This window comes from Gadus chalcogrammus, chromosome 3 (genome assembly GCF_026213295.1).
Source record: "Gadus chalcogrammus isolate NIFS_2021 chromosome 3, NIFS_Gcha_1.0, whole genome shotgun sequence".
In the NCBI taxonomy this organism is placed as follows: domain Eukaryota; kingdom Metazoa; phylum Chordata; class Actinopteri; order Gadiformes; family Gadidae; genus Gadus; species Gadus chalcogrammus.
In genome coordinates this window covers 20,624,221-20,648,087 of record NC_079414.1, presented here as the reverse complement: position 1 = coordinate 20,648,087, position 23,867 = coordinate 20,624,221, and the positions used below count along the sequence as shown (strand labels likewise).

The 23,867-nt window shown below is 41.5% G+C and overlaps 1 protein-coding gene and 1 long non-coding RNA gene across 2 annotated transcripts; both read left to right on the top strand.

Annotated features, from left to right (window-relative positions):
- The first annotated feature begins 537 nt into the window (after positions 1–537).
- Positions 538–3,148, top strand: LOC130380209 (uncharacterized). Its single transcript, XR_008895213.1, has 2 exons — positions 538–735; positions 900–3,148. It is a non-coding gene; the product is annotated as an uncharacterized LOC130380209 (long non-coding RNA).
- Positions 3,149–11,860: 8,712 nt separating this feature from the next.
- On the top strand, positions 11,861–22,969 carry prkacab (protein kinase, cAMP-dependent, catalytic, alpha, genome duplicate b). Its single transcript, XM_056585108.1, has 11 exons — positions 11,861–12,584; positions 13,788–13,849; positions 16,003–16,131; positions 16,795–16,893; positions 17,995–18,077; positions 18,285–18,411; positions 19,538–19,633; positions 20,159–20,281; positions 20,981–21,040; positions 21,264–21,368; positions 21,506–22,969. The coding sequence occupies exons 1-11, from the start codon at positions 12,539–12,541 to the stop codon at positions 21,629–21,631; spliced, it is 1,056 nt and encodes a 351-aa protein (XP_056441083.1). The 5' UTR covers positions 11,861–12,538; the 3' UTR covers positions 21,632–22,969.
- The last annotated feature ends 898 nt before the right edge of the window (positions 22,970–23,867 follow it).

Genomic DNA, 23,867 nt, shown 5'->3' with positions numbered 1-23,867 from the left:
AGCAGGTAGGCAAACACAGAGGACCCAGCAGACGAAGGAGAGAGAGAGCAGTCACAGCTGTCACATCTGTTGCCTGAAGATTCTTTGTTTGTCTCCAACAAAACCTTCCAAACAGATGAATCATTGGCTCATCCCAGAAGTGTCAAATTACTTTTGTTTGTCAAAACGGGCAGGGTGGTCGTGGACTCCTGAAAAATACTATGGTTGTTTTGTATGTAGAATAAAATGCCATTGTACATTTAAAAAAAAAGGGAAGACTTTCACAATGCAGGATTCTGGGAATGCAGTGATGGAATCCCGATAACACCTGTTCCCTAATAAATGTGTGTGTGGTTGCAACCACACACACACACACACACACACACACACACACACACACACACACACACACACACACACACACACACACACACAACCTCTTGCAGGCAGACTCAGAATCTTGAGCCCATTTATTAGGGAACAGGTGATATCTCTTAGCTCTTAATTGAGATCACCTGTCACGCACCCCTTTATTAAAGGTGACCACAATGGGTTTGGTTTACTTTGCATCGGCCTGTGTCAATCGAGGTTGAGTTTAGGGAGTGTTGAAAGTTTTCGATCTAGATTGCAGATCACTATTGTCACTTTATACAAACTGGAAGCATGCGTTGTTGCGTGTTTGTTTTTGTGGGCATTTGACTGAGCAGCCCAGACCAATATTGCTACCAGCATGGCACTTCGAAACAGACCACCGCAGTGAGTAAAAGTTATTTTCCTTTATTAAATGTTGAAGTTTTTGGGCTGTCTCCTCGGACACAAGCCATCAGTAACCCTGCTCTTTGCACCTTGACATGCATGTTGCCGCTGTTTGTTAACCTAGCTTTGCTGATTTGTATCTTGTGATGTGTTTTTCTTAACAGGTGTTAGATGACTGACTGACAAGATCTATGGGGGGGCCCCCTTTGGGCCCCCCCATACCAACTTAGTCTTCAAAGGAATCTAGTGCCATGGGACTCCAGTGTCTTCAAAACATCCTCGGAATACATGTGTATGAATGGTCCACCGAAGGGTTGATCTGGAAGCCACCACGGTCCACGCAGTAATATGCTGCGTGGGCCGTAGTGGCTTCCAGAGCCATCTTTCGGTCTTGGTCAGGATTTGTTACAGTTGCCCTTCAATGTAGCAGGCTACGGGTTTCTGAAGAAGCCTGCTTTACGTAGCATTGGAGTACAAATATTGTGCAAAATGCTCATGTAATTGCACTAGCACTAGTAACCTGTAGATTAGCTTAGTTTAACGTCATTCCGTGATGTCTCTGTCAAATGTGTGGCTTACTTTAAGTCCACAAGGCCCTCTGGTAAACCATGTTGGAACACCCCTGGACAAGGTGATTAGTCACTGGGTGTGTGCTAAAGTTTTGTTCCATTTTTCACTAGTTGGTTAAGGTTTGGTAGAATTGTTTGGATGCTAGCGACGTGATGGCGTATGTACAAGAGCCTACCGTGGCCAGGCCACAGTTGCGACGGTCACGGCCAGATGGCCTAGTGTGAGTGCAACCTTGATTGCATTTGTATACTGTTTACCATTGGATGTTTATGCAATTTGGCTTAATTCATCCGCAGTAAAGCTGCATTTGACTATTCCAGGGTATTGACTAGTTTGTGGGAATTTTTTATTTTTTTTTACCCTTGCTTACAATCCACACCGGTTGTGACCACTTATGCAACTGGGCTGTGAACCTTGTAATTCTAGTTGCATATTTATACACGCAAGCTTGTCCATTTCTATCGCTATCACTAACACTAGCTTCAGCATTTCCTTGTAGGCCATTAGCTGACTTGTGTATTGGAGCGATGATTTGGGTATTTTAAGATGCTTGAAAACCTAAAATAAAGCAAAACGCGTGTCTGGTGTGCAAGAGCCAATTTGTTGGCTTGCAGTAGTCGAGGAGTTGCCGTAGGTCGTAAGCCATCTGGAGGTTGTGGCAATGGAGGCTTGTGGTAGATCTGCCATCCAAGAAAGGTTAATTCTTCTGAAGCATGATTCATATTTTAGTAAATTGAATCTATTCATATAGAACATTGGTTCTCAAAGTGCGGCCCGCGGGCCAATGGCGGCCCGCGGAATCATTCCTGGCAGCCCTAGATGACATACATAATTATGTAAGTTAGATAAAAAAAAAATATATTTTTTATTATTATATCAATATTAATTTAAACAAAAATAAATGAATATAAAGAGAAAAGTCGACTCTCTCTAGCTTTCAATTAAATCCTTTTACATTTGTTAGTTTTAATCCGACTGTACATTACTTTGAAAGGCTGAACCTCAGTTTCGTGATTTAGACCTCACATGACCTCACTCCCGGAGGTCCACGGTGCAATGTTTTTCTTGACCACTGGGATGCTGGCGGCGTTTCCTGCCAATTATTTTTTTCCTTTGGCGGCCCTCAGTCAAATTATGGGTTCCTAAATTGGCCCTCAGTTGTCAAAACTTTGAGAACCCCTGATATAGAACTGATATAGAACCAGTCTTACTGGCTCCAAGACTGCAGCCAGTAACTTGGATCGCAATATGTGGAAAGTATTAGTCTTCATTTGTAACAGAATAATTAACATGACTAATGCCGCTTTTCCACTGCATGGTACCAGCTCGACACGACTCGACTCGACTCAGCTCGCCTTTTTTGCGTTTCCACCGCGATCTAGTACCTCAAGTGGCTGCTTTTTCTAGTACCGCCTCGCTCTAGGTTCCAAGCGGCTGAGCCGATGCTAAAAGGTGACGTCGGCAGACGGCCGGCCACTGATTGGCCAGAGAGTGTGACGAAGTCACGAGAGCGACATGGCAACCATGCTGGTAACAGCCATAGCAGCGCCGCAGCCAACATATTCCACTTCTTCAACATGCCAGCTAATAATACGCACACGAATAACATCGCATCGATGTTCTCCATTGTTGTTATGTTGGTTCTGTCCATGTGTAGGTTACGTAGGTGTTGTTTGCGTCGCGTACAAAAATACGTCACAGCCCTTTCGCGCAGCCGACCCCGCCCACGTCCCGGAGGTACTATTTGCGGTGGAAAAGCACCCGCGCTGCTACCGTGTCGAGTCGTGTCGTGTCGTGTCGTGTCGAGTCGAGCTACATGTGCGGTGGAAAAGCGGCATAACTGGGTTTCTTCCATTTTCTAACTAGGGGGACTTGACTGGTGAGTCTACTGGATTAATCAGTAGCGGTACTTTGCCCAACAGATTTGATGGCATGACTACAGGGTGACAAGGCAATTATTCCCTGCCCATCAAAAGAGACTTCTAAAACATATCTGCTAGAACAGTTCCTATACTTTTTGTATAATTTGGTCATGCTGCAAATTTACTTTTTGTAGTTGCTCCATATTTAGTTCTTTGACAGCCTCACCTGCTAGAAAAGTCTATTCAAATCGGCTAAATATAATGAACTAAATTAATAGCCATGAAATGTTGTCACTCATACTAATGGCAAATACCCTCTTTCAGTTGGTGGTTCAACACTGATGTCTCTCTAGGCTTGAGGGAGAGCTCAAAAGTAAATTACATGAATGTCCTGGAGCAATTGGGAATGCACTTTTATTTAGTCTACCTGACCAGGGACATCTTTGAACTATAGGTCACCTAACCCAAACTTTTCACTCTTGTTAGGTTGTCCTTTTCTCTTTGTTTTAACCCGAAAGGGCTGAAATATCAACATTTCAGGTATTTTGTTTGGATAATGTGCAAAACTTGTGGCTTCACTAATAAAAAAAATTAACAAATCTATTTTTCTTAATGTGGTTAAACTATTTAAAGATTTGTATGCAAAATATTTCTGCTCAATTTGTGGTCAATGAAACGCTGAAATGTTTTAATTTGATAAAACACAACTATGGGTTAAAGGTATTTGCATTGGGCATCTTTTGATATTTTTAGAATCTAGCTCCATTGCCGTTAGAAATGGTGTCTCCCAGTACTGCAAAGTGCTTCCACAAGTTTAAAAAAATTGGGCAGAAAAGGAACTGCCAACTAAATCTATTTAACATGGGTAGAAAGTTTCCATGGAAGCTCATGGCTGCTGGTTCCCAACACAGCTCCACTGTTAGCCTGTGACCTTGCGTTGAACTTTTTTTGACTTTTGGTGACTTTCACAAAAGAGAAATGAACTGGTTAATACAATATACAAGACATTTCATGGTACCATTTTGAACTGTTTGTGGATATTGCATTAAATCCATATGCTTGAAACTTTGCAATAATGAATATCAACGTAACAATGGAATGAAATAAATAGTTCAAGCAATTTGTGGGACTTGGCTGCTTTTACATTATTACTCATTTTGGGGGTTATTTCAGTCTCCAACCTTCAGGTCGTGCGAAGAAACATGTGAATGGGAATATTCTATAAATGTCTTGATATCATCTTTCGTCTCAACACTTCTGCTGCAGCCGCTGTTGAAGCTTATGAGTCCTTTGAGACCATGGACATAATGAAGGATGGACCACGGACTGGAAAATGGCCGCCCATTCATTCCTATACAAACTGCTCAGTGGCGCAGGGTAACATACAGGAGCGATTGGCTTCCGCGTTATGCGGCCAAGACACGTGGGCTAGTCCGTGACGTACCGGATGCAGAAATATAGAACTGATACCGTAATGCACCGCTTCTTTGTCTTTGGATCTTTTGAATAAATGGATCAATACATGATGAATCACAATGATCGCAAGCAGAGGACCGTGAGAGTTATTGAGCAGCAGATGAACCAGTCCAAAAATCGGACACGTTAACGGAGCACTGAACTAGGCCCTCTCGGATGCCATTTGTTTCACTAGGACTCCTTTCAGCTGCACACCAGCGAGATAACGGCTAATAAAACGCTTAAGGTGGCGTTTTGAAAAGAAAAAACTTATTTTTTTTAGGACATGGCATGAAGGTAATTATGAGCCTTTGGTTGATATCCAGACATTTTTTGCGGAGACACAATCCTGTTCCCCACTTGTATTGGAGTGGACGGCGATATCTACTTCTGGGCCGCCTGAAATGACGGACCCCGTCCACAGCCAGCTTAAACAGCTGCAATACCAGGCTTGGCCTCTGAGCACTGGTGGATTGCGGAAGCATGCGCCTATCCTGGGGGCCTGTTTGAGACCCCCTTTGATAAAAGGGGTTCTCAAGTGTTGACCCTCAGTCACCTATTGCATCACTTCCTTTAGGGCTTCGGCCTCCTAATTGATCATTATAGTATAATTGAATGCCCTCTTTCATATATATGATACCTCCACCACTGGGACGTGGCAACAATTCTCCAAATCCATATGGGGGGGATGCTTGTGGACAGTAGGGGTGCATACTCGACATAAATAGGAAGCAAACTCATCTCACAAATGAGTAATGACATCTCACAAATATTTATTTAATAAATTGTTTCAATTTATAATAATCCAAAATCCAATGGAAAAGCCCGTTGGCTTTTTGCCGAGGGAATCCAGGGCGACGCTCACTCCCGGGTTGGCCGACATACGTCATCCCTCCACCACTCTACTGTAAAAACACATGTTCAAGTTGAATGAGAATAATAATAATAATAATTCTGCCATAGTATTTATTTAAGGGGGGGGGGGGGGGATGCAAGTCTTTTGGCCATTTGTAGTGTTGATCAGCAGAGAAATAATTTGTCCACTAAGACGGTGACGTCGCTTAGCAACGGTAGACGCTGGGGTAGACAAGTCACCGGACTACTACCCATGCAAGTGAACGGAGCGTTCCACGGCATTGAGAAGACCCGTGTAATAAAGGCCTATAATATTTCTGTTTATGGCATAGATTTCTCCTCAGATTAGGCCAATAAACCAATGGTAAAATACAAATAAAAACGCTCGATCAAAGGCCCGGCCCAAGTATAGTGGTGGGAAATATCGGCCCGACCCGGCCCGCGTCGGGCTCGGGCTCGGGCAGAGAATCTAAACACTGAATGGAACTACTTAGCAGGTGTCAGAGTATTCCCCCAGACCGTGGTCTAAACAATATTATTCACGAGTTATAAACAACCCCGACACATCAATATTAATGATAACCCTGTGGAAATTGCCATAACACAATTTTGCACGTTGAGCACACAGTTGTGTGACTCGGTTATTTAGTAAGAGAGAAACAGGAAATCAAAACGTGCTGAAGTTAAACAAATCCCGCATGGGCTCTGACGTCATGAGACGCTCGTAATCCTTAAAAGGGACATCGATCCCTGAACCACCAAGACAGTAAACGACATGCGTAACACAATTGAAAGAACAACACATAACAAAATACTGTAGGTGAATTATGTTACACTCACTACAACCCATTAAATACAGTATGATTTCTAGATGTCATGGCAACGTCCGCTCGCGACACTGGACTTGCGATCGAGGCATCGACGCGGACGTTCATTCACATAGCCAAAAACAAGAGAATAGATGGCTAGATAAAATAAACATCAAGACATACAATTCTAAAAAGAACAGATGAAGCAGCTACCCTTTTTTCCTTTGCGGTTTGCCTACAGAGCAGCGCACCTGCATTTAATATAGGCCTATCCGTGTATTGTCACAATTTCTCAGTATCAAAGGTGAAAGTAGAAACGGGTGTCCAAAAGCTGTCATATTGTTAGTTATCACAGACAATTTTAAGTAGAAACGGGTGGCCAAAAGCTGTCATTTGTTAGTTATCAGTATCACAGACAATTTTCAACAATGAATGATCTGTACGGAGCTCCATAAGGGACATTAGGGAGAACGCTCCCGGACAGAACCTTAAAGGCTGGTTTATGCTCGGTTACGTAAGCGTAAGCGCAAGCGCAAGAGGCCCTTGCGCGCCCTTGCGCCCCCCTTGCGCGACTTCTCACGTCTTGCGTGCGTCGGGTGATTTTTCTAGACTTGCGTCATTTTTTACGTAAGCTTCTACGCGAGCCGCCCAGCCTGCAAGGCTGTGATTGGTTTGCTGGTCTGGTTACTACTTCCTGTCTGGAGTATCACCCGGCAGGCTCATATACAAAAGCATTAACCTGAAGTGAAGTTAACTTTGCTGCCAACACATTATGTCGTTTTAAAATGTAGAGAGATATGCACATTTATACAACCCCAATGATCAACAACTTCATCACCCCTGTTCCTCTGTCTGTTGCCATTATTCACTGTGTATGGGGAGAACACGATCTGGCACATAAACAAACCAACGACTCCCACAGACAAAGACGTCATTCTCGAGGTCGTCTTCAACGAAAAACTTTCCTCCACATATTACTCCACCTACTGTTCTGGCGGTAAATTGCTTGGCAACACGCGCAACCTAAAAGGGAGCATGAATTGCTTTGAGTAAATTTTGCGCAACAACGTAACACCAACGCTGAAGCATGCAGCCGCCTTTAGTTTCGAAGTCATGCTTAGTGACACGACAAATAGCCTACTTCCAATTGAAATACAAAATTTAGAAAATAGGCCTACGTGTCCCTGATCACGTTTCAATAGATTAAATAACATGACAGTGTCACGTATTTTCGTGAGACCATACCCGTACTTCCATTAATATACTTAAAGGAAGTATACTATCCGCACTATCTACTACGTTATTTTTTCAGATGTGAGTGCTGTTCCAAATCGAGTACTCCGTGGTGCACTAACCGGAAATTACGATCACGACTGCCGCCGTGGCTACTCCCCCGCAATAAACATCCCGCTTTGAACGGTGAACTCTTTACGCCTAGCAGCTATAAAAACTATAAAAACTACAAAATTACTATTTATGCAGGCTATGTGGAAAATGCGCCGTCTTTGGCTCAGCCTGGCTCCGCCTCTTCCGCTACGTAGCTAAGATGGCTGCCGTTGAGTATGGGGAGTGTCCTTCGATCCACACTTCAGGATTAGCCCGTTTTGAGTACGGCATCCGGGTCCTTGAAGTATACTTCTTTTCGCCGGATCTTACTCAAATTTTGGCTAGTAAGTACGGACAGTACGGGTATTGGAACACGGCACAGGTTCGAGCGTGTGCATGGGTTGAATTGCGTGTGTCTCACTCCGAATGCATGAGACATGAGAGCCCTGTACTTACGTGACACAAACCAGCACCGCAAACGTTCTCTCCCGCTTGAGATGACGTCTTTCTTTATAGGTTCATGGGTCTGATTCGCCGATTTCCCATGCTGATATCCCCGAAGATTCTCGGGCATCTTCGACAATTTGGCTATAGATTGTCTCATTACACGCTAAATAATATAATTATAGCCTAATTATATAAAGCCTATACATATATATAGGCAATATACAGAGGCGGACAGAGTACACAGCTTCCTTACTTGAGTAAAAGTACACCCTTGCTAAATTTTACTCAAGTACAAGTAAAAGTACTACAGTCAGATGTCTACTTAAGTAAAAGTACTGAAGTACTTGTTTTTAAAAGTACTTGAGTATCAAGAGTACAAGAGTATGTTTTCTAAATATTGCATTACTACTGCCACAGTGCTTACATTTATGTATAGAAACGTCCTACATGGAGTTATGAAAAATGTTAACACCTTGGAGAATGTAAAAGGAATTGAAAGTAAAATCAAGTAATTTTCATCTTTTTACCATGGCAATAGCACAATAGTATACAGTATAACAGTATACTCAAGAACATAAAAACAATTGCTCAGCTTACATAAATATGCAAAATCAGAAAAGAAAATTCAGCTAACAATTCAATGTATGTGTGAGTTTCTCCGTTTTTTTATCAATCAAATCAACAATCGTCTCATCTAATTCTGACCATGGAGTTGGCTTTGGCGGAAAGCAAAGGTGATTGCTGATAGGCTGAAGGCTGTCCTAATCAGTTTGAGAGGGAATCACGTTTGAGAGGGAAACAACAAATTGAGGGTTTCCGTGATTTTTCTTTTCTCCTTTTATTTTTTATTTTTCAGAAGGAGTAACGGGTACTCACGGTTATGGATAGAAATGTAACGGAGTAAAGAGTACAATATTTGCCTCTCAAATGTACTTGAGTAAAGTCATGAGTACTCCCAAAAAATGATACTCGAGTAAAGTACAGATCCCTCAAAATTGTACTTGTACTGTACTCAAGTACTCCGTTACTGTCCGGCTCTGGCAATATATATAATTAGGCAATATATACATATATATATACATATAGCATTTGTGGTTTTGGCATAAACATAACTAGGGTGCACTGTACTATCTGCGCACACCCTTTCTGAAGCCTCTCTCTCGCTCTCTCTCTCTCTCTCTCTCTCTCTCTCTCTCTCTCTCTCTCTCTCTCTCTCTCTCTCTCTCTCTCTCTCTCTGTCCCTCCCTCTCTCTCTTTCTCTCTCTCTCGTACCGTTTTGTGGAGCACGTTAATTGTCTTAGAACTCTCCCATTCAGAATGCATTGGTTTACATTTCGTTCTGTGTAGCAATACAATCTTAAAGTACCCTGGATAGGATGAAATAGTTTCATCTTTATCATCTACATTTTCCTTCATAAATCAATAAGAATGACTTTATAGGTTCATGGGTCTGATTCGCCGATTTCCCATGCGTTTTGTGGAGCACGTTAATTGACTTAGAACACTCCCATTCAGGAGCACATTTTCACGTGCTAATTAGTGTCATATTTCTGTTTTATTTCGTCCATATGTTAATACTGTATCATTTGCTGATGTGCCGTTTTGTTATGTTTATTTGTGATAGTTTTCACGGCGTAAAGGAGTAAAGCGTGCCATCAAAGAACATTAAGTTATTTATTGCATTATAGGCCTATACAATATTATTCACACTGCACTTCACATCAGTTTTCCAAAACCGTCATCGACTTTTATAAACCTTTTTTTTTAGGCTGCTTTATAGCTTACATTATAGAAACAATTAGCATTTTAGTGTATTGAATTGCAGGGTAACCTATCAATAGTTGAACTTGTAAATTGACCCATCCTTCCTTCACAATGTATTATAGTAACAGGGTCGGATTGGGATCGAAAAACTGCCCCGCCCACCACTCATATACACTATTTACATATATTTGAAGGTTTTTTTAAGCACACTCACTGCCTTCGAGGCTAGGATAGAGGACCCTCTGGTGGTAGAATTTTACATTTTTTAAACACAGCTCAATGGACAGAATAAAACAATACTCAATTCAAATGTAAATCAAATTGATTTTATTTTTTAGCTTTAAAGATAAAAACCTGCGATTGATGAACCTAGTGCACCTGGCGGACATGAACAATTGATGAATAGATTGGGCTACTTGGGAAAATGTATATACATTTGTTTTCAATCTATTTATTTCTTTTCTAGCAATCAAATTTTCAAATGAAACCCCTTTTAGCTGGTCTACTGGCACCTACCATTAGCTGACCCATTAAATCCTAACGATGGCCAACACACTCACGCCTTGAGAGTAGGCTACAGCGTTATTGCATTCGGGTTTTGGGGGTTTGCGTTAAACCTCAAAATGATGGTATACGCGGTGTCCTGCAAATTGGGCAGACTGTTACACAACTTCCCCATAATAAAGCAGAGGCAAGAGGTTGGCATAGCCTATCAACTTTCGGACTAGTCCATCTAGGGCAAGAATGGCAGATGACAAACCGAAAAGCAGTCTTCATTGCAATGACGTTTAGGCTACACAAGGTAGAGTTATGCAGAAAAAAAAAAAAATTAACACAGGTGAGGCACATTTCTGCTGCACACTAAAGGGGGGCAGGAGACATGGGGGATAATTAAGGGACCAATATAATATCACTTAGCCTATATCTGCATAAGCCGAAACATAAACATAGCCTACGCAGGATTGTGCACAGTGCGATAATCGGTGCAGCACATTTTGCACAATACTTGTCGATGTTCTGAATTTGTAGGCGCAGTTGTATTCACCCGCGAAGTGGACAATGTCCTCGTCATAAAAATATGGATGATAGAATCTTGGTAGTGCAGTGCAGTGAAAAGGCAATATGGGCATTATATTCTAGGATCATGTATATTGCCTTTGATGTCGACACACGGTGGTAGAACCTCATGAGAATGTATTTAAAAAATGTTGCATAAGCCATGGTAAATACAAGAATACCTATACCTAAATACCTAAAAAATACCTATTGCTGTTGCGTTTTCGTTATCGTCACGAGAGAAAAAACAAAGCTGCATGAGCATTTACCGCCCACTCTTCTGCTCCCCCTTTCTTTGCCCCGAATTTCATTCATAAAATGCAGCAGTGATGCATCACATCACTCCACTACATTCACTCAAGCCTCAAGTTGCTAGGCAACTACTGCCAGCTAGAGGAAGAGGCTGAATGTCTGCTTTTTATTTATTTATTTGTTTATTAAAGGGGAGTTCAATCATTCCTCCTATTCAACCCGTATTTATTCGTTTATATTGCCAGTTTTCCCGGCATACCATTTCCACATTTTAGACTAACCTGCTATGGTGCAACCAAACCTGAAAGAACGCAAGAAAAGTCGCTCTATACAGTGACACACGTTTTGTGTCCAGCCCTACATCCTCAACATCGCAGACACGCCTCCCCTGCAGCAGAGATGAGGGTGTTCCACACATGCAATGTATTGCTGTATTCCAGGGACGTATGGCCTAAATCAAGGCAGAATAAAACAGTCTCTTAGCGTGTTATTCTGACAATTTGTCCACTCACTCTCCCACACATGCATACTTTGTGTGTCTCACCGCGTTCAGCTCTATTGATATTCTTATAATAACGCGACAGGGTGCATTCATTCTGACCAAGACTCCTAAAAATAACTGTTTGACGTCACCCTCCATAGCTTGTGTCAGTCACGAAATGTGGGAGTAATCGAGGTAACGTCTTTCAACGGCTGACAGCCAATAGCGATTCTCATATCCAGCAATATTCCTTCACTCACGCCGAACAAATGGAGGGGGGGAGTGGGTGCGTATGTTGTCTGGAGTAAAATAGCCTCAATTCCTGGCGTTTTTTCGCTACACACTAAAAAGATCTTAAGAGGAATCACCAAGGCGACATGCTATTATTCTCTTCGTCAATAATTCCAGATGCAAACGAATTGGCGGCACGTTCACAGGAGGTCCGTCGTTTTCCCCCTCATCGTGGAGATTAATGGCATTTTGATTTAACGAATTGTATCCGCTCGACCCGCTGAAATTTCACTTTGTAGTTGAGGTTGGGAATGAAGAGGGCCCATCTCAACATTGGGAACGTTGTCGTTGTTGGGGAGCCGGGGGTCCACCACGGCACCAGCGATAGCAGAGCAGGAGAGAGGAAAACTGGACCGACGTGAGACCGAACGCCACAAGGACGGCCTGCAGGACCAGTCAGCCCTTCGTGCAAAAGACCCAGGAACGTTATGATGGCGATGTCGGATCATTCTCCATTTTCATTGTGAGTCAACGCGCCAAGCAAAGCCTATTCAAGCCTGGGGTTGGAACACCAGCCGATAAATATAGAGAGAGGAACGATAACGCCAGGCGTTCAAGGATACTCTCCATCTGAAGATCTCGTGGAGCCTGGTTCGGTTCCATAGGCGCTCAGGGTGGAGGCAGCCAGTTAAGTCATGGGCAACGCGCCCACGATCAGGAAAGGCAACGAAATGGAAAGCGGTGGGTATTATACAACTCGCTGCATTTAATATAGGCCCATGCATGTTTTACAATATGTTAGGCCTACTTATTATTTCGTCGTCTTCAGTGAGTGCCATTGTCTTGTCTCTACATTTAGGTTTGTGTAAAGGTTTTCAATCACGGACAGAATAAACCAGCGCCCATTGGAAATAGCAGTTTCTAATGGGCACTGTTGGCTTTCCCATTACGGTACCCATCCATAACAGCTAGGCCTACAGTTTGAAAGAACATGTGTAGGCCTACAAGACCGATTAATGGCTTCACTTTCCGAAAGGGAATCACGTGTGTGTCCAAGTCAGACTTATTTGCACAAAGAAAATGTTGTCTTCCAGCCGGTCGTAAAATGTTCAATGGCATACTATATTTTCTTAACTTTTCAAGAAATACCTCTGTAAGAACTGTTAAGTTTGACAGCTTCAAAATACCTTCTTGTTTTTGTGATATTCCTAGTAGTTGTTTGATTACATTTTATTTTACAAGGTAAAGGCCCTTGTTATGTTACAGTTGTAGAGCTGTTATTCTGCTGAGCTTCACTTAGTTGGTCGCTCGAAATGTAGGATATGTATGTTTGTTAATTGATGTTAGTTGATAATTTCTTTGTTTTATTAAACTGTATTCCTACAAGGATGCGTCAGATAGACTACATATGCCGGGACAGGGTGATTTGGAAGAAGGCCCCTCATGCTCACTTATATGCATAAATCCCAAGAACACGCACAAACTCGCCCACTGACTTTTGGTCCTTTTATTTAAAGTTTGGTCCTGTTATTTACATTTATTTATCAAATTTGAGTATTGAGCCCATTGAATTTGCACACAAAGATCAGGGGAGGGGATGGATTAGAATTTTGAAAATGAATGACAATGACGATTTCACAAAGTCTCCTTTTCCCTGGAAATGGGTAACACATACTAAAATGTTGCAAGAGATACATACATGAAGGTGCCGTTATGGATATAGGCTGACTTTAAACTAAGATTCTTGTCCTGCTTGCTTGTGCCCCATTTCTCCCTATTTCTCATTCCTAACTCATTTGGATTGATAAAGGAGACAATGCTTAATTTAATTGGCTCATTTTATTTACGCCACCCTCCTTGCCTCTGTATTTCCTGTACTTATGTTTTCAAACACAAATCCCACTTGTATTCCGGTATGTAATGAATATGCCTGTGTTTTTACAGTCAAAGAGTTCCTTGCACAAGCCAAAGAGGATTTTATGACGAAATGGGAAAACCCTCAACAGGTCAGTGTGAAATATATTTCTTTAGAGTTCTTCTGGTTGTGAAAGTTGTGTCATTAATGTCCAAAATATACCTCTGTGTAGAGATTATATGTCTCTGGCTCATACAATTGGGGCAATGGACAAACAGCGATGTCTTTCCTTTTGTTTTCCAGTTAATTTATGATTCACTAAGTTTAGAGGTTCACGTGTATATGTGTTCATCTGTGCAAAAAAACCATCACTAGATGTCATGGAATTAGGGACCTTTGGTAGACTACACTCTGAATCACAAAACCAAAGTCCTAAAACAAGCACCCAACATGCAGAGACTCATGGCGTAGAGACGCATGGTGTACAGCAGCATTTCAATTAAGTATGTTTCAGGCTTCAGTTCAGGCTCCAGCAAGGTCTAAAGCAACCCTGTCGCGTTTAACTTGTTATAATTTAGCTACTGCCATTGAAGTAGACCTAGTGGGACACATAGACACTAGGAAAATTAGGAAAAAACAAATGATGATCCTCAGGTTCGAATTAGAAATATACACCATTTGACCCGACAATTTAGGGGTGGGTGATATTGTCTTAAATTAATACTTGTAGAGCATTTCCCCCTTTTTGGACGGTGACTGTATTATATTTCTATATTTTGTTTTTTTTGGGAGGAATGACCTCTCCTGTCCCATTGTGTGGTCAAAGTTAAAGGATAAATCCTGTGTAAAATGGATCTGGGATATGTTTAATATAATAACGAGTTGGAATGTTCGTTTGGGAGCAAAAAAGCGCGTATAGACTTATTCTTAAATTGGCTGTTTTTAGCCGATTCTACCAAAACGCTTTAAACTTGGAACGATGGCGGCATTTGTTATGTTAAAAACTAAATCGCTATTTTAAACCACTTAAAAGGTAGCCCGACACTTCTTTGGTAGTATAATAAGGGTCTTAACATAAAACGAGGCATTGATAACTTTGTAAGTGTACAGATTATTTATTAAAAAGGACATTTTATACACACAATACCATCAGTAGATCACCCGTCGACCCGTCAAGGTTGCGTGTTGCTGACTGATTTTGTCAATCTACCTATCGAGTCTTAAAAACAAGATGGCGTCCAGCTATATTGGCGTATGCAGCATTGGGAGTTAGTCACACATGCGCAAGTCAAAATCCTGGTCTCAAGTCCTCACTCTTGAGTCTTAAGCAAGTCCCAAGTTACAGTGGTGAGAATCAAGCAAGTCAAGTAAGGTCCCTGCAATAAGTCAAGCATGCCAAGTCGTCATTGCTCAGGTCAAGCAAGCATCAGCAGATGCCTCTGCTAGTCGGCCGGAGTCCTAGTAGGTTGCCAGGTTTGCGCTCATTGCACTAGAAATCTAGCCTCAGAACCAGATCGATATGTGAGCTCAATCTGCGGGCATATATTATACTCATTTGCAAATTAGTCTGGCGATGTCAGGCTACTAAAAATCCATAAACTGATGGCACATAGACTGTCTGAACATCTTCCATTCGATGTTCGATGAATGGTGATGGGCAGTAGGCAGAGCTGTTCTAAGCTCTGTCTAAAAGACTAATTAATCACCAACTCATGGTAATAAGAAATATGTCCATATCTAAAAATGCTAATATTTAATAAAAAAGTCCTCTTGAGTCATATATCTCAAGTTTAAGTCACATCTGAAGTCATGATTACCAGGTCAAGGCCAGATCGAGTCTCTTATCAATGTCAGTCAAGCAAGTCCTACAATTTGCAACTTGAGTCTTACTAGAGATGAAAGTCATGAGACTTGATTCCCCCACCTCTCGGGGCACGTCAAAATGATTGCAAGAAATACATATTCATTAAGCTTTCAGGGTGTCACAACTCCTATGTCAATCCAATTAATACATTCTGGTTGAAGGTGTAATAAAGACCCCAGAATGCTTAGATAAATGTCAATTAGTTGTGTAATCAGCTGTGTAAAACACAATTCAAAATATGTTTACTGAACTTAATTAATTGCATTTATATAGCCCTTTTCAAGGTACCCAAAGCACTTTACATAGTGAAGATGTGTGTGTTCGTGGTGAAGGGGGGCTTAGACCCTAATCAGAGTAACTGTTATAATACATGTCTTCTAATATTGCATTTTGTCCATTTGTTTGTCTGTGTTAACTTCTCTTAATTTCATTGTGTTCAGAATACAGCCTGCCTGGAACATTTTGAGAGGTTGAAAACTCTGGGCACGGGCTCTTTCGGTCGCGTTATGTTGGTGAAACACAAAGAGACAGAGCAGCATTATGCAATGAAGATCCTCAGCAAGCAGAAGGTCAGTGTTGTGTATGCCATGCCATGCCACACACACACACACACACACACACACACACACACACACACACACACACACACACACACACACACACACACACACACACACACACACACACACACACACACACACACACACACACACACACACACACCCTAACCCTAACCCTACACTTATGGGTTCTAAAGACCTTAGGATTTCTTTATCGGTATTCCTCCTCAGTCTTAAATTTAATGAATCAAAATGATGTATCACTATCGCAATGTTTGTTTCAGATCCTGTCTTGGTGATCAACCAAGTCATCCTATCAAACTAGCACAGTAAATCTTTCAGTCAGTGAAATGCAATTGCAACCACAAAACATATTCCAATCGGGGATAATTTGAACATGGCTAATAATTTGAACATGGCTTGGTTACCTGACTACATCAATAGCTCTCAATGGGATATCCATGCACGATTGTTTACTCTTATGTATATAATAGGCTACCCATTGCTAATAATTAACAACGTACAAGAAGGTCTCCCATTGCCACTGGTCATGTAATGTACTCTGTAATCTTCTCCAATTGGTGACGAAAAGGTATGTTGTATCCCAGTTTGAAGGAAAAGTTGATGGCTAACTAAGAAACGTTCTGTTTATACTCTCTTCTTGCCTTGCAGGTTGTGAAACTAAAGCAAATAGAACATACTTTAAATGAGAAGAGGATTCTACAGGCTGTCAAATTTCCTTTTCTGGTTGAACTGGAATACTCATTTAAGGTACAGACTAATGAATATCCTTTTGGTTTATATGCCCATTTCAAACGTTAACTCTAAATGGCGTTTATAATGATGCTTTTAAGTTTTTGGCGAATTGAGGTTACACGTTAAAGGAGAGCCAGAGCCAGATCCCCACTTGTAGAATTTCTTTGCATTAGATGATTCCCTCTAAAGGTTGAAGGGATACTCAGAGAAATTGGTAAATTAGTGTCTGCCTGTTTTACCCAGGTTCAGATTATTTTTCCTCATTATGTGTCCAGAAGGTGAGGTTAGCATTTGCTCTCCGTTAGCTGCTTCCATTGACTTGCAGAGTAACAGTAGCATAGCTCCGTTCATGTGAGGGGAATACACTTGTATTATAAAATTAATATTATATTATTCAAAACTTGTGCCAATAACAACACAAAATTATAGTAGTTTATCTACAAACACACCAATAATTGGGCACCATTTTGGGTGCTGTAATTTAATATAATTATTATATTATTTTTTGATAACATTCTGGCTTGGTAAATAAGTGGATGGTTACATGTCGGCCCCACATCCCAGGTTGTCTAATAATAATAATAGTCCTGAAAATACTGCCGGATATTCTGTGTTTGTATACAAACTACAATCTTGTTGTGCAGTTACAGGCACGGGTTTTGCAAAAGCTTCTATTTGAAACACATTGGAAATCTTTGGAAAGGGTATTCCGCACACATTAACAGGAGCTAGGCTGCTGTGACACAGCTAATTGAAAGCAAATGCTAACCCAGTGAAATTTCCCCTCCAAACATTAATTTACAGATTTCTCTGCGTATCCGTTTAAATATATTTCTAAAGGAGGGTTTAAGGTGTTTCTTTAGCCATTTAGTTTCATTGGATTATTATTTTCAAAGAGTCGAACCAATACCCACACATTTTTGCTGATATCGGACAATGTTAATTGGCAGTAGATATATCTGGACTTCCCCTTTTTGTCATTTTAAAATATACTTTCAACCTGATCTGATGAAACAAATTGCAACTTGATGATGCCCCTTGCATGGTGTCTTCAGAGTGTGCATGCATTATATGTTTGCTTGTGCATGTCACTCACAAGTCCTCTTGTTTCGCCAGGACAATACTTACCTCTACATGGTAATGGAATATGTACCCGGGGGTGAGATGTTCTCCCATTTACGGAAAATTGGCAGATTTAGGTTAGTATGTGGTCACAACTGAATTTGTTTTGATTTTATGGATCCTACCCCGATGGTATTTGTTTACTTCCACATGTCACCAATCACTCTTTCAAATTCCTTTTCCCTTTTTGAAAAATCTGTGTGTGTGTGTGTGTGTGTGTGTGTGTGTGTGTGTGTGTGTGTGTGCGTGTGCGTGTGCGTGTGTGTGTGTCTTGTCGTGTGCAGTGAGCCTCATGCTCGTTTCTACGCATCACAGATAGTTCTGACCTTTGAGTACCTACATGCTTTGGACCTGATCTACAGAGACCTCAAACCTGAGAACCTGCTCATAGACCAACAGGGATACATACAGGTGAGAAATCTTCAACAAACGGCCCATTTCCCATGTTGGTTTACTCACCAATGTATTTGAATACCCATTTTTCTAAGGAAGTAGTTGACGTAAACAATCATGGTGGTCTGTGAATAAATCTCAAAGTAGTGCATGCATGTGCACTGTAAAACTTTTCACCATAAAATTGCAGTAAAATACTGGCCACAGTTTTGCCAGTAAGGTATTTAGTATTGCTGTATCATATGAATACAGCTAGCTTGCTGTAATCTAAACATGCAGCATGCCGCTGTAGTATTACAGTAATCTACTGCCAGCAAAATGATAAGGCCTGTACCATTGGACTCCTTGTAGTCTTAGCTTTCATGTGACAAATTTGCTTGTGTAGATAGAGTGACGTTAAAAATATAGTTTTCAAGCACGTTAGCATGTAGCTACCGGGAGTACAACGGATATGCAGCAATCACTAGCCTCTAGCCATATAAAAGGGGGTCCCCAGTCACAAACGTGCGATATAAAACAATCAAACTTCCAATCGATGAGTCGTTTTGCACTCTCGCACCACTGACGCCGCTCGACTACGAGAGCTGCCTTTTATTTCAACACCCAGAACACACCGCCAGCACAGGGTTTATCCCGCTACCCTAACTACCTCGGTGGCAACTTCCCCCAATTCAACCACCACAGTACACAAATTACTGCCCCCCCACCAAATGTCACTACCTCAGGACCGAGGAAGACGCTAGAAGGTCAGACTATTAACAGTCCGAACCCTCCCAGGATACTTTGCGGCACTCTGAACCGGCGTCCACACCCACGTTCCCCACGATATTTTAAAAGTTGAATAGTTTCAAAAGCTAATTACTAATAACCCTAAAAGAAAACTAACAACCCTAAACCTAACCCTAACCCTCGCTGTAAATGTACATCAAAGTCTTACAGTGTGGGAATAAACCAAAACAAACGGCGAAATTCTCGATCAATTCCTCTTGGTCAATTACGGTAAAGTAATTTAGTCAGATATATTGGATGTATGTATGCGATACACTTTAAACCTTAGACGGTGTAGAAATCTCTTCTGACCTCCAGTGGCAAACAGTGGATTGTATGTTTTTTTTTGTCTGTCTGTGCTTTTATCCTGACTTAGGTGACCGATTTTGGCTTCGCAAAGCGTGTTAAGGGTCGCACATGGACACTCTGTGGCACTCCAGAATACCTGGCCCCAGAAATCATCCTCAGCAAGGTGAAATGGGACAATTAAATTATTGATTTACATGGTATTTGCACATTTTATTTTTGGATAATAGTAAGTAACACACATTATTTGAGAAAGCTGAATAATCCAAATTGAGCTATGGTTCCTTTTATTGTTGAATCTATGCTATCAACCCATTTTATTTTTTACAGACTACTACCTGGTAACAGCAGAGTACAATACAGTAGTAGATTGTAACCTTTCTAGGTATCTTTCCTCTCTCTCTCTCTCTCTCTCTCTGTCTCTGTCTCTGTCTCTGTCTCTGTCTCTCTCTCTCTGTCTCTGTCTCTCTCTCTCTCTCTCCCTCTCCCTCTCCCTCTCTCTCTCTCTCTCTGTCTCTGTCTCTGTCTCTGTCTCTGTCTCTCTCTCTCTCTCTCTCTCTCTCTCTCTCTCTCTCTCTCTCTCTCTCTCTCTCTCTCTCTCTCTCTCTCTCTCTCTCTCTCTCTCTCTCTCTCTCTCTCTCTCTCTCTCTCTCTCTCTCTCTCTCTCTCTCTGTCTCTCTCTCTCTCTCAGGGTTATAATAAGGCAGTCGACTGGTGGGCACTGGGTGTGCTCATCTATGAGATGGGCGCAGGTTACCCTCCTTTCTTTGCTGACCAGCCCATACAGATCTATGAAAAGATAGTCTCAGGCAAGGTGAGCACCTTGCACACATTCTCAACGTGTCATTTTATCATTTGGATGATTTTAAGCATTTGTATAATCTGTTAACTTTGTCCATCCTGCCAATCAGTAATAACTGAAAAGAATGTCCACATGTAAAGTTAAGGAGGACATATTTTCGTTTACTCTGGGTCTTAGGGACTAATGCAGACAACGTGAAGCATCTGTTGTCCTCATTAGTCCCTCAAACCCAAATGAATCAGTAAATAGGGTCCAGGTGGTGGTTTAACACAGTTTGCCACACGGGCATTGTTTGGACAAACTACTCCTTAGTAGTTACATGATGAAACTCCCTATTACAGGAAGCATTTGGTAAATCAAAAACAGCTTCCCTAAAATAGATTACCTTTCCTTAAAGCTAATGGGTTAAACTTTATTTTGAGAGTATCCAATACCCTCCCCCCCCCCCCCTCTTCAGGTCTCCCTCCAAAGCAACTCCCCTAAAAGTAACTATTAGCTTTTTTTTCAGAGTTTTTTTATTTGTTGATTTTAGTCGGGATGTAAAGACAATTTTTAGCTTATGATGACAACGCCTTTCATGACACGATACACTTGGAGTTTAAGTTGCGCACAAGTGCTCCAAGTGTCGAACCACGCGTTCATTTTCCGACTTGAAATGAAATCCCTTACGTCTCGTCTTGCCTTGACCAGCCCCTCTCTGTTCTCCCCTAGGTTCGCTTCCCCTCTCACTTCAGCTCTGACCTGAAGGACCTCCTGAGGAATCTGCTTCAGGTTCAACAGACAAACACTATTTTTTTTACTTTACATCTTTCAATGTAAAAGTAAAATGCACCTCTGTTTAGAATTTATTTATTATCAATATTACTTTATTTTATTTCATTTGACCTAATGGATCCTTTTGTACTTATTGCATCGTGGGTCAGACAGACGCAATTTCTATTTCTCTTGCACATATGAAGTTGACTGTGAACTTTGAACTTTGCTGCCCGCCCAGGTTGACCTAACAAAGCGCTATGGCAACCTCAAGAATGGAGTCAATGACATCAAGGGCCACAAATGGTTTGCTACCATCGACTGGATCGCTGTTTACCAGAGGAAGGTTTGTGCTTGTGTGTGTGTGTGAGTGTGTGTGTGTGTGTGTGTGTGTGTGTGTGTGTGTGTGTGTGTGTGTGTGTCTATAGTCTGTGTACGTGTGTTTTTTGGTGTTATTTTAGCTGTGTTTCTTAATGTGCCCAGGTAGAGGCGCCGTTTCTACCCAAGTGCAAAGGACCCGGGGACACGAGCAACTTTGATGACTATGAGGAGGAGGAGATCCGTGTGTCTTTTAGCGAAAAATGTGGCAAGGAGTTTGCTGAGTTTTAGAAAAAGAGCGAGGATGGCAGGGGGGTTAAAGAGAGCACTAAAGGGCTGATTCTGGTTCCACGTCGACGCATGGGAGTTTACACATCCATTAGGTCCTTGCGGACCCTCCTTGCGTCCACCACATGGCCAGACACGCACCTTCATAAAAATTGCAACCTTACGTCGAGGCGACGCAGCAGCAAGGGCTGTGATTGGTCCCCTCACTAAAACCCAACGCAGAACCAAAACAGGTTCACGACTGCGACGAAGCGTCTGCGTGGTCATTGCGTTGCACTGACGTGGAACCATAATCGGGCCTTTACTCACAAAGAGTGGAAATAAAGTGAGAACCATAAGATGTGTGTGTGGTTGGTGGCGGTGGTGGTGGTGGTGGTGGGGGGGGGGGGCATTAGACATTTTGTGTACCTATTTATTGATTTTGTTTTTTTATGATGCTGTGTTTTACATGTGAGTCTTGGGGTTACACTTCATTTTTCAATTCTATTTCATGGTCTGTTTTTTTTTTAACCATCACAAAAAAACAACATAACCTATCTTGCCTTTGATAGAGGCAAATATTAATTATAAAGCTACAAAGTATAAATTAATTAAAAGGCGTATTAAGCGTTATTATAAAGGTTTTATGACCAATGTGTGTTTTCTGGTTCCACTGAAGTTTGAATGACAATAACAGAATGCTGTCTTGGGTATGCTAAGGATAGGCTATTTTTTAATTGTATAGGGCCGATTTAAGATCGATTGGAATTTTTGCTGTTAGTTAGCGTCTTCCATCATTTTACTACTGAGGCCAACATCGATTTGGGGTTTTGCGTTTTGCTGTTCAGGCCTATACTGCAGTTTGACTTCTTTGTAGTCCAGGTCATGTCAACCCTCTGAAGCGGTCTGCCTATCGGTCACAAATCCCTTTGGGGATGCCTTAGTGCTGTGAATGGTGGGCTAAGAGCTCCACCCGGCAAAGCTCTTGGGGGACGCCTTAGTTCTGTGGATGGTGGACTAGGAGCTTCCGATTTTTCATGATGTCAAATTATTGTCTTTCATTACTTTACTTCCCAAAACACACATTCAACCACCAACAGTTTTTTTTTATTGTGTAAATTAGTTGTAATCGTTTTTTTATTAGTTGGTATTGTATTTATTTACAGGTGGCTTGTACAGTGATGTAAGGGACAACATTGCTAGGCCTACAGTGTAAGTTCCCTCAGATCTTGAGATGGATATTGGAGACACTGTCGGAGGTCTTTGTTTATGGCTTGTGGAATTGGAATTCTGTTTAAAAAAAAAACACCTGACATGTTTGTGTCAAACATTAAAATATTGATATGTGATATTGTTGCAACTCTTTCTTACTGGTGCATTTGCTGAACGAGACCGCAATGTGGGTGACAAATGTGATTATTCTAAGTCCCGTTGAATAAGAGTCTGCTAAGTGACGTTACATTTGTATTTTGAATTTAATAAAGAAGGGAAAAAAGAGTGTCGTTGTTTTTATGTTATAAAACTAGTAGACATTTACAGAATTTTGATTTTGCCGGTATAAAGTATTGTTTTCAAGAAAGTTACATGTAGGCCTATCTGTATCCAGGAATGCAACAGCACGCCTGTTAAGAGATGTGGGCCCTATCATAACGTTCTTACTGTGCCCTCCAATCCGAATATGTAACTTCATGGCGACCCTTCGGGTGAAGTCCTCCATCCACTAGAAATATTAATCTAGTGTTCCATTCTACCTAAAACGTCAAGGCGCCATGTTGCATCAATGGTTTGGCAAAATCCCTTCTCCAAAAATCGATTTGCCATCGGTAAATAAGTAGGCCTCAACATGGACACAACTTTGTCTAAGGCGGTTTCTAGTGCACACCTGTCTACGTGCTTCATGGTCCCACCGATTTAGAAGAAATATCCGTGTTGTAAACCTAATCTCCGTAGCCTTAGTTTAAATCATGAGAAGTGAAGAAAGTTGTGCATAGGTAGGCCTATAGCTCTTGCTTGAGGCAGTAGATATCCGACATCAAGTTACGCATGGAAACACCAATTTCACAGCATTCTATATTCAACGCACCATCGACAAAAGATTAAAAAAAATTAAGTTAAAATGATTTAACCACAAAGGGACAAGAAAATGTACTTCGCTATGGCTTTTATTACAAGCTGAATATCCATAGACAATATTCAGTACAAACAGCAACCTTATTTGGAATATTATTAAGGTAAAGGGCATGTGTTCTAAATCGGCGGA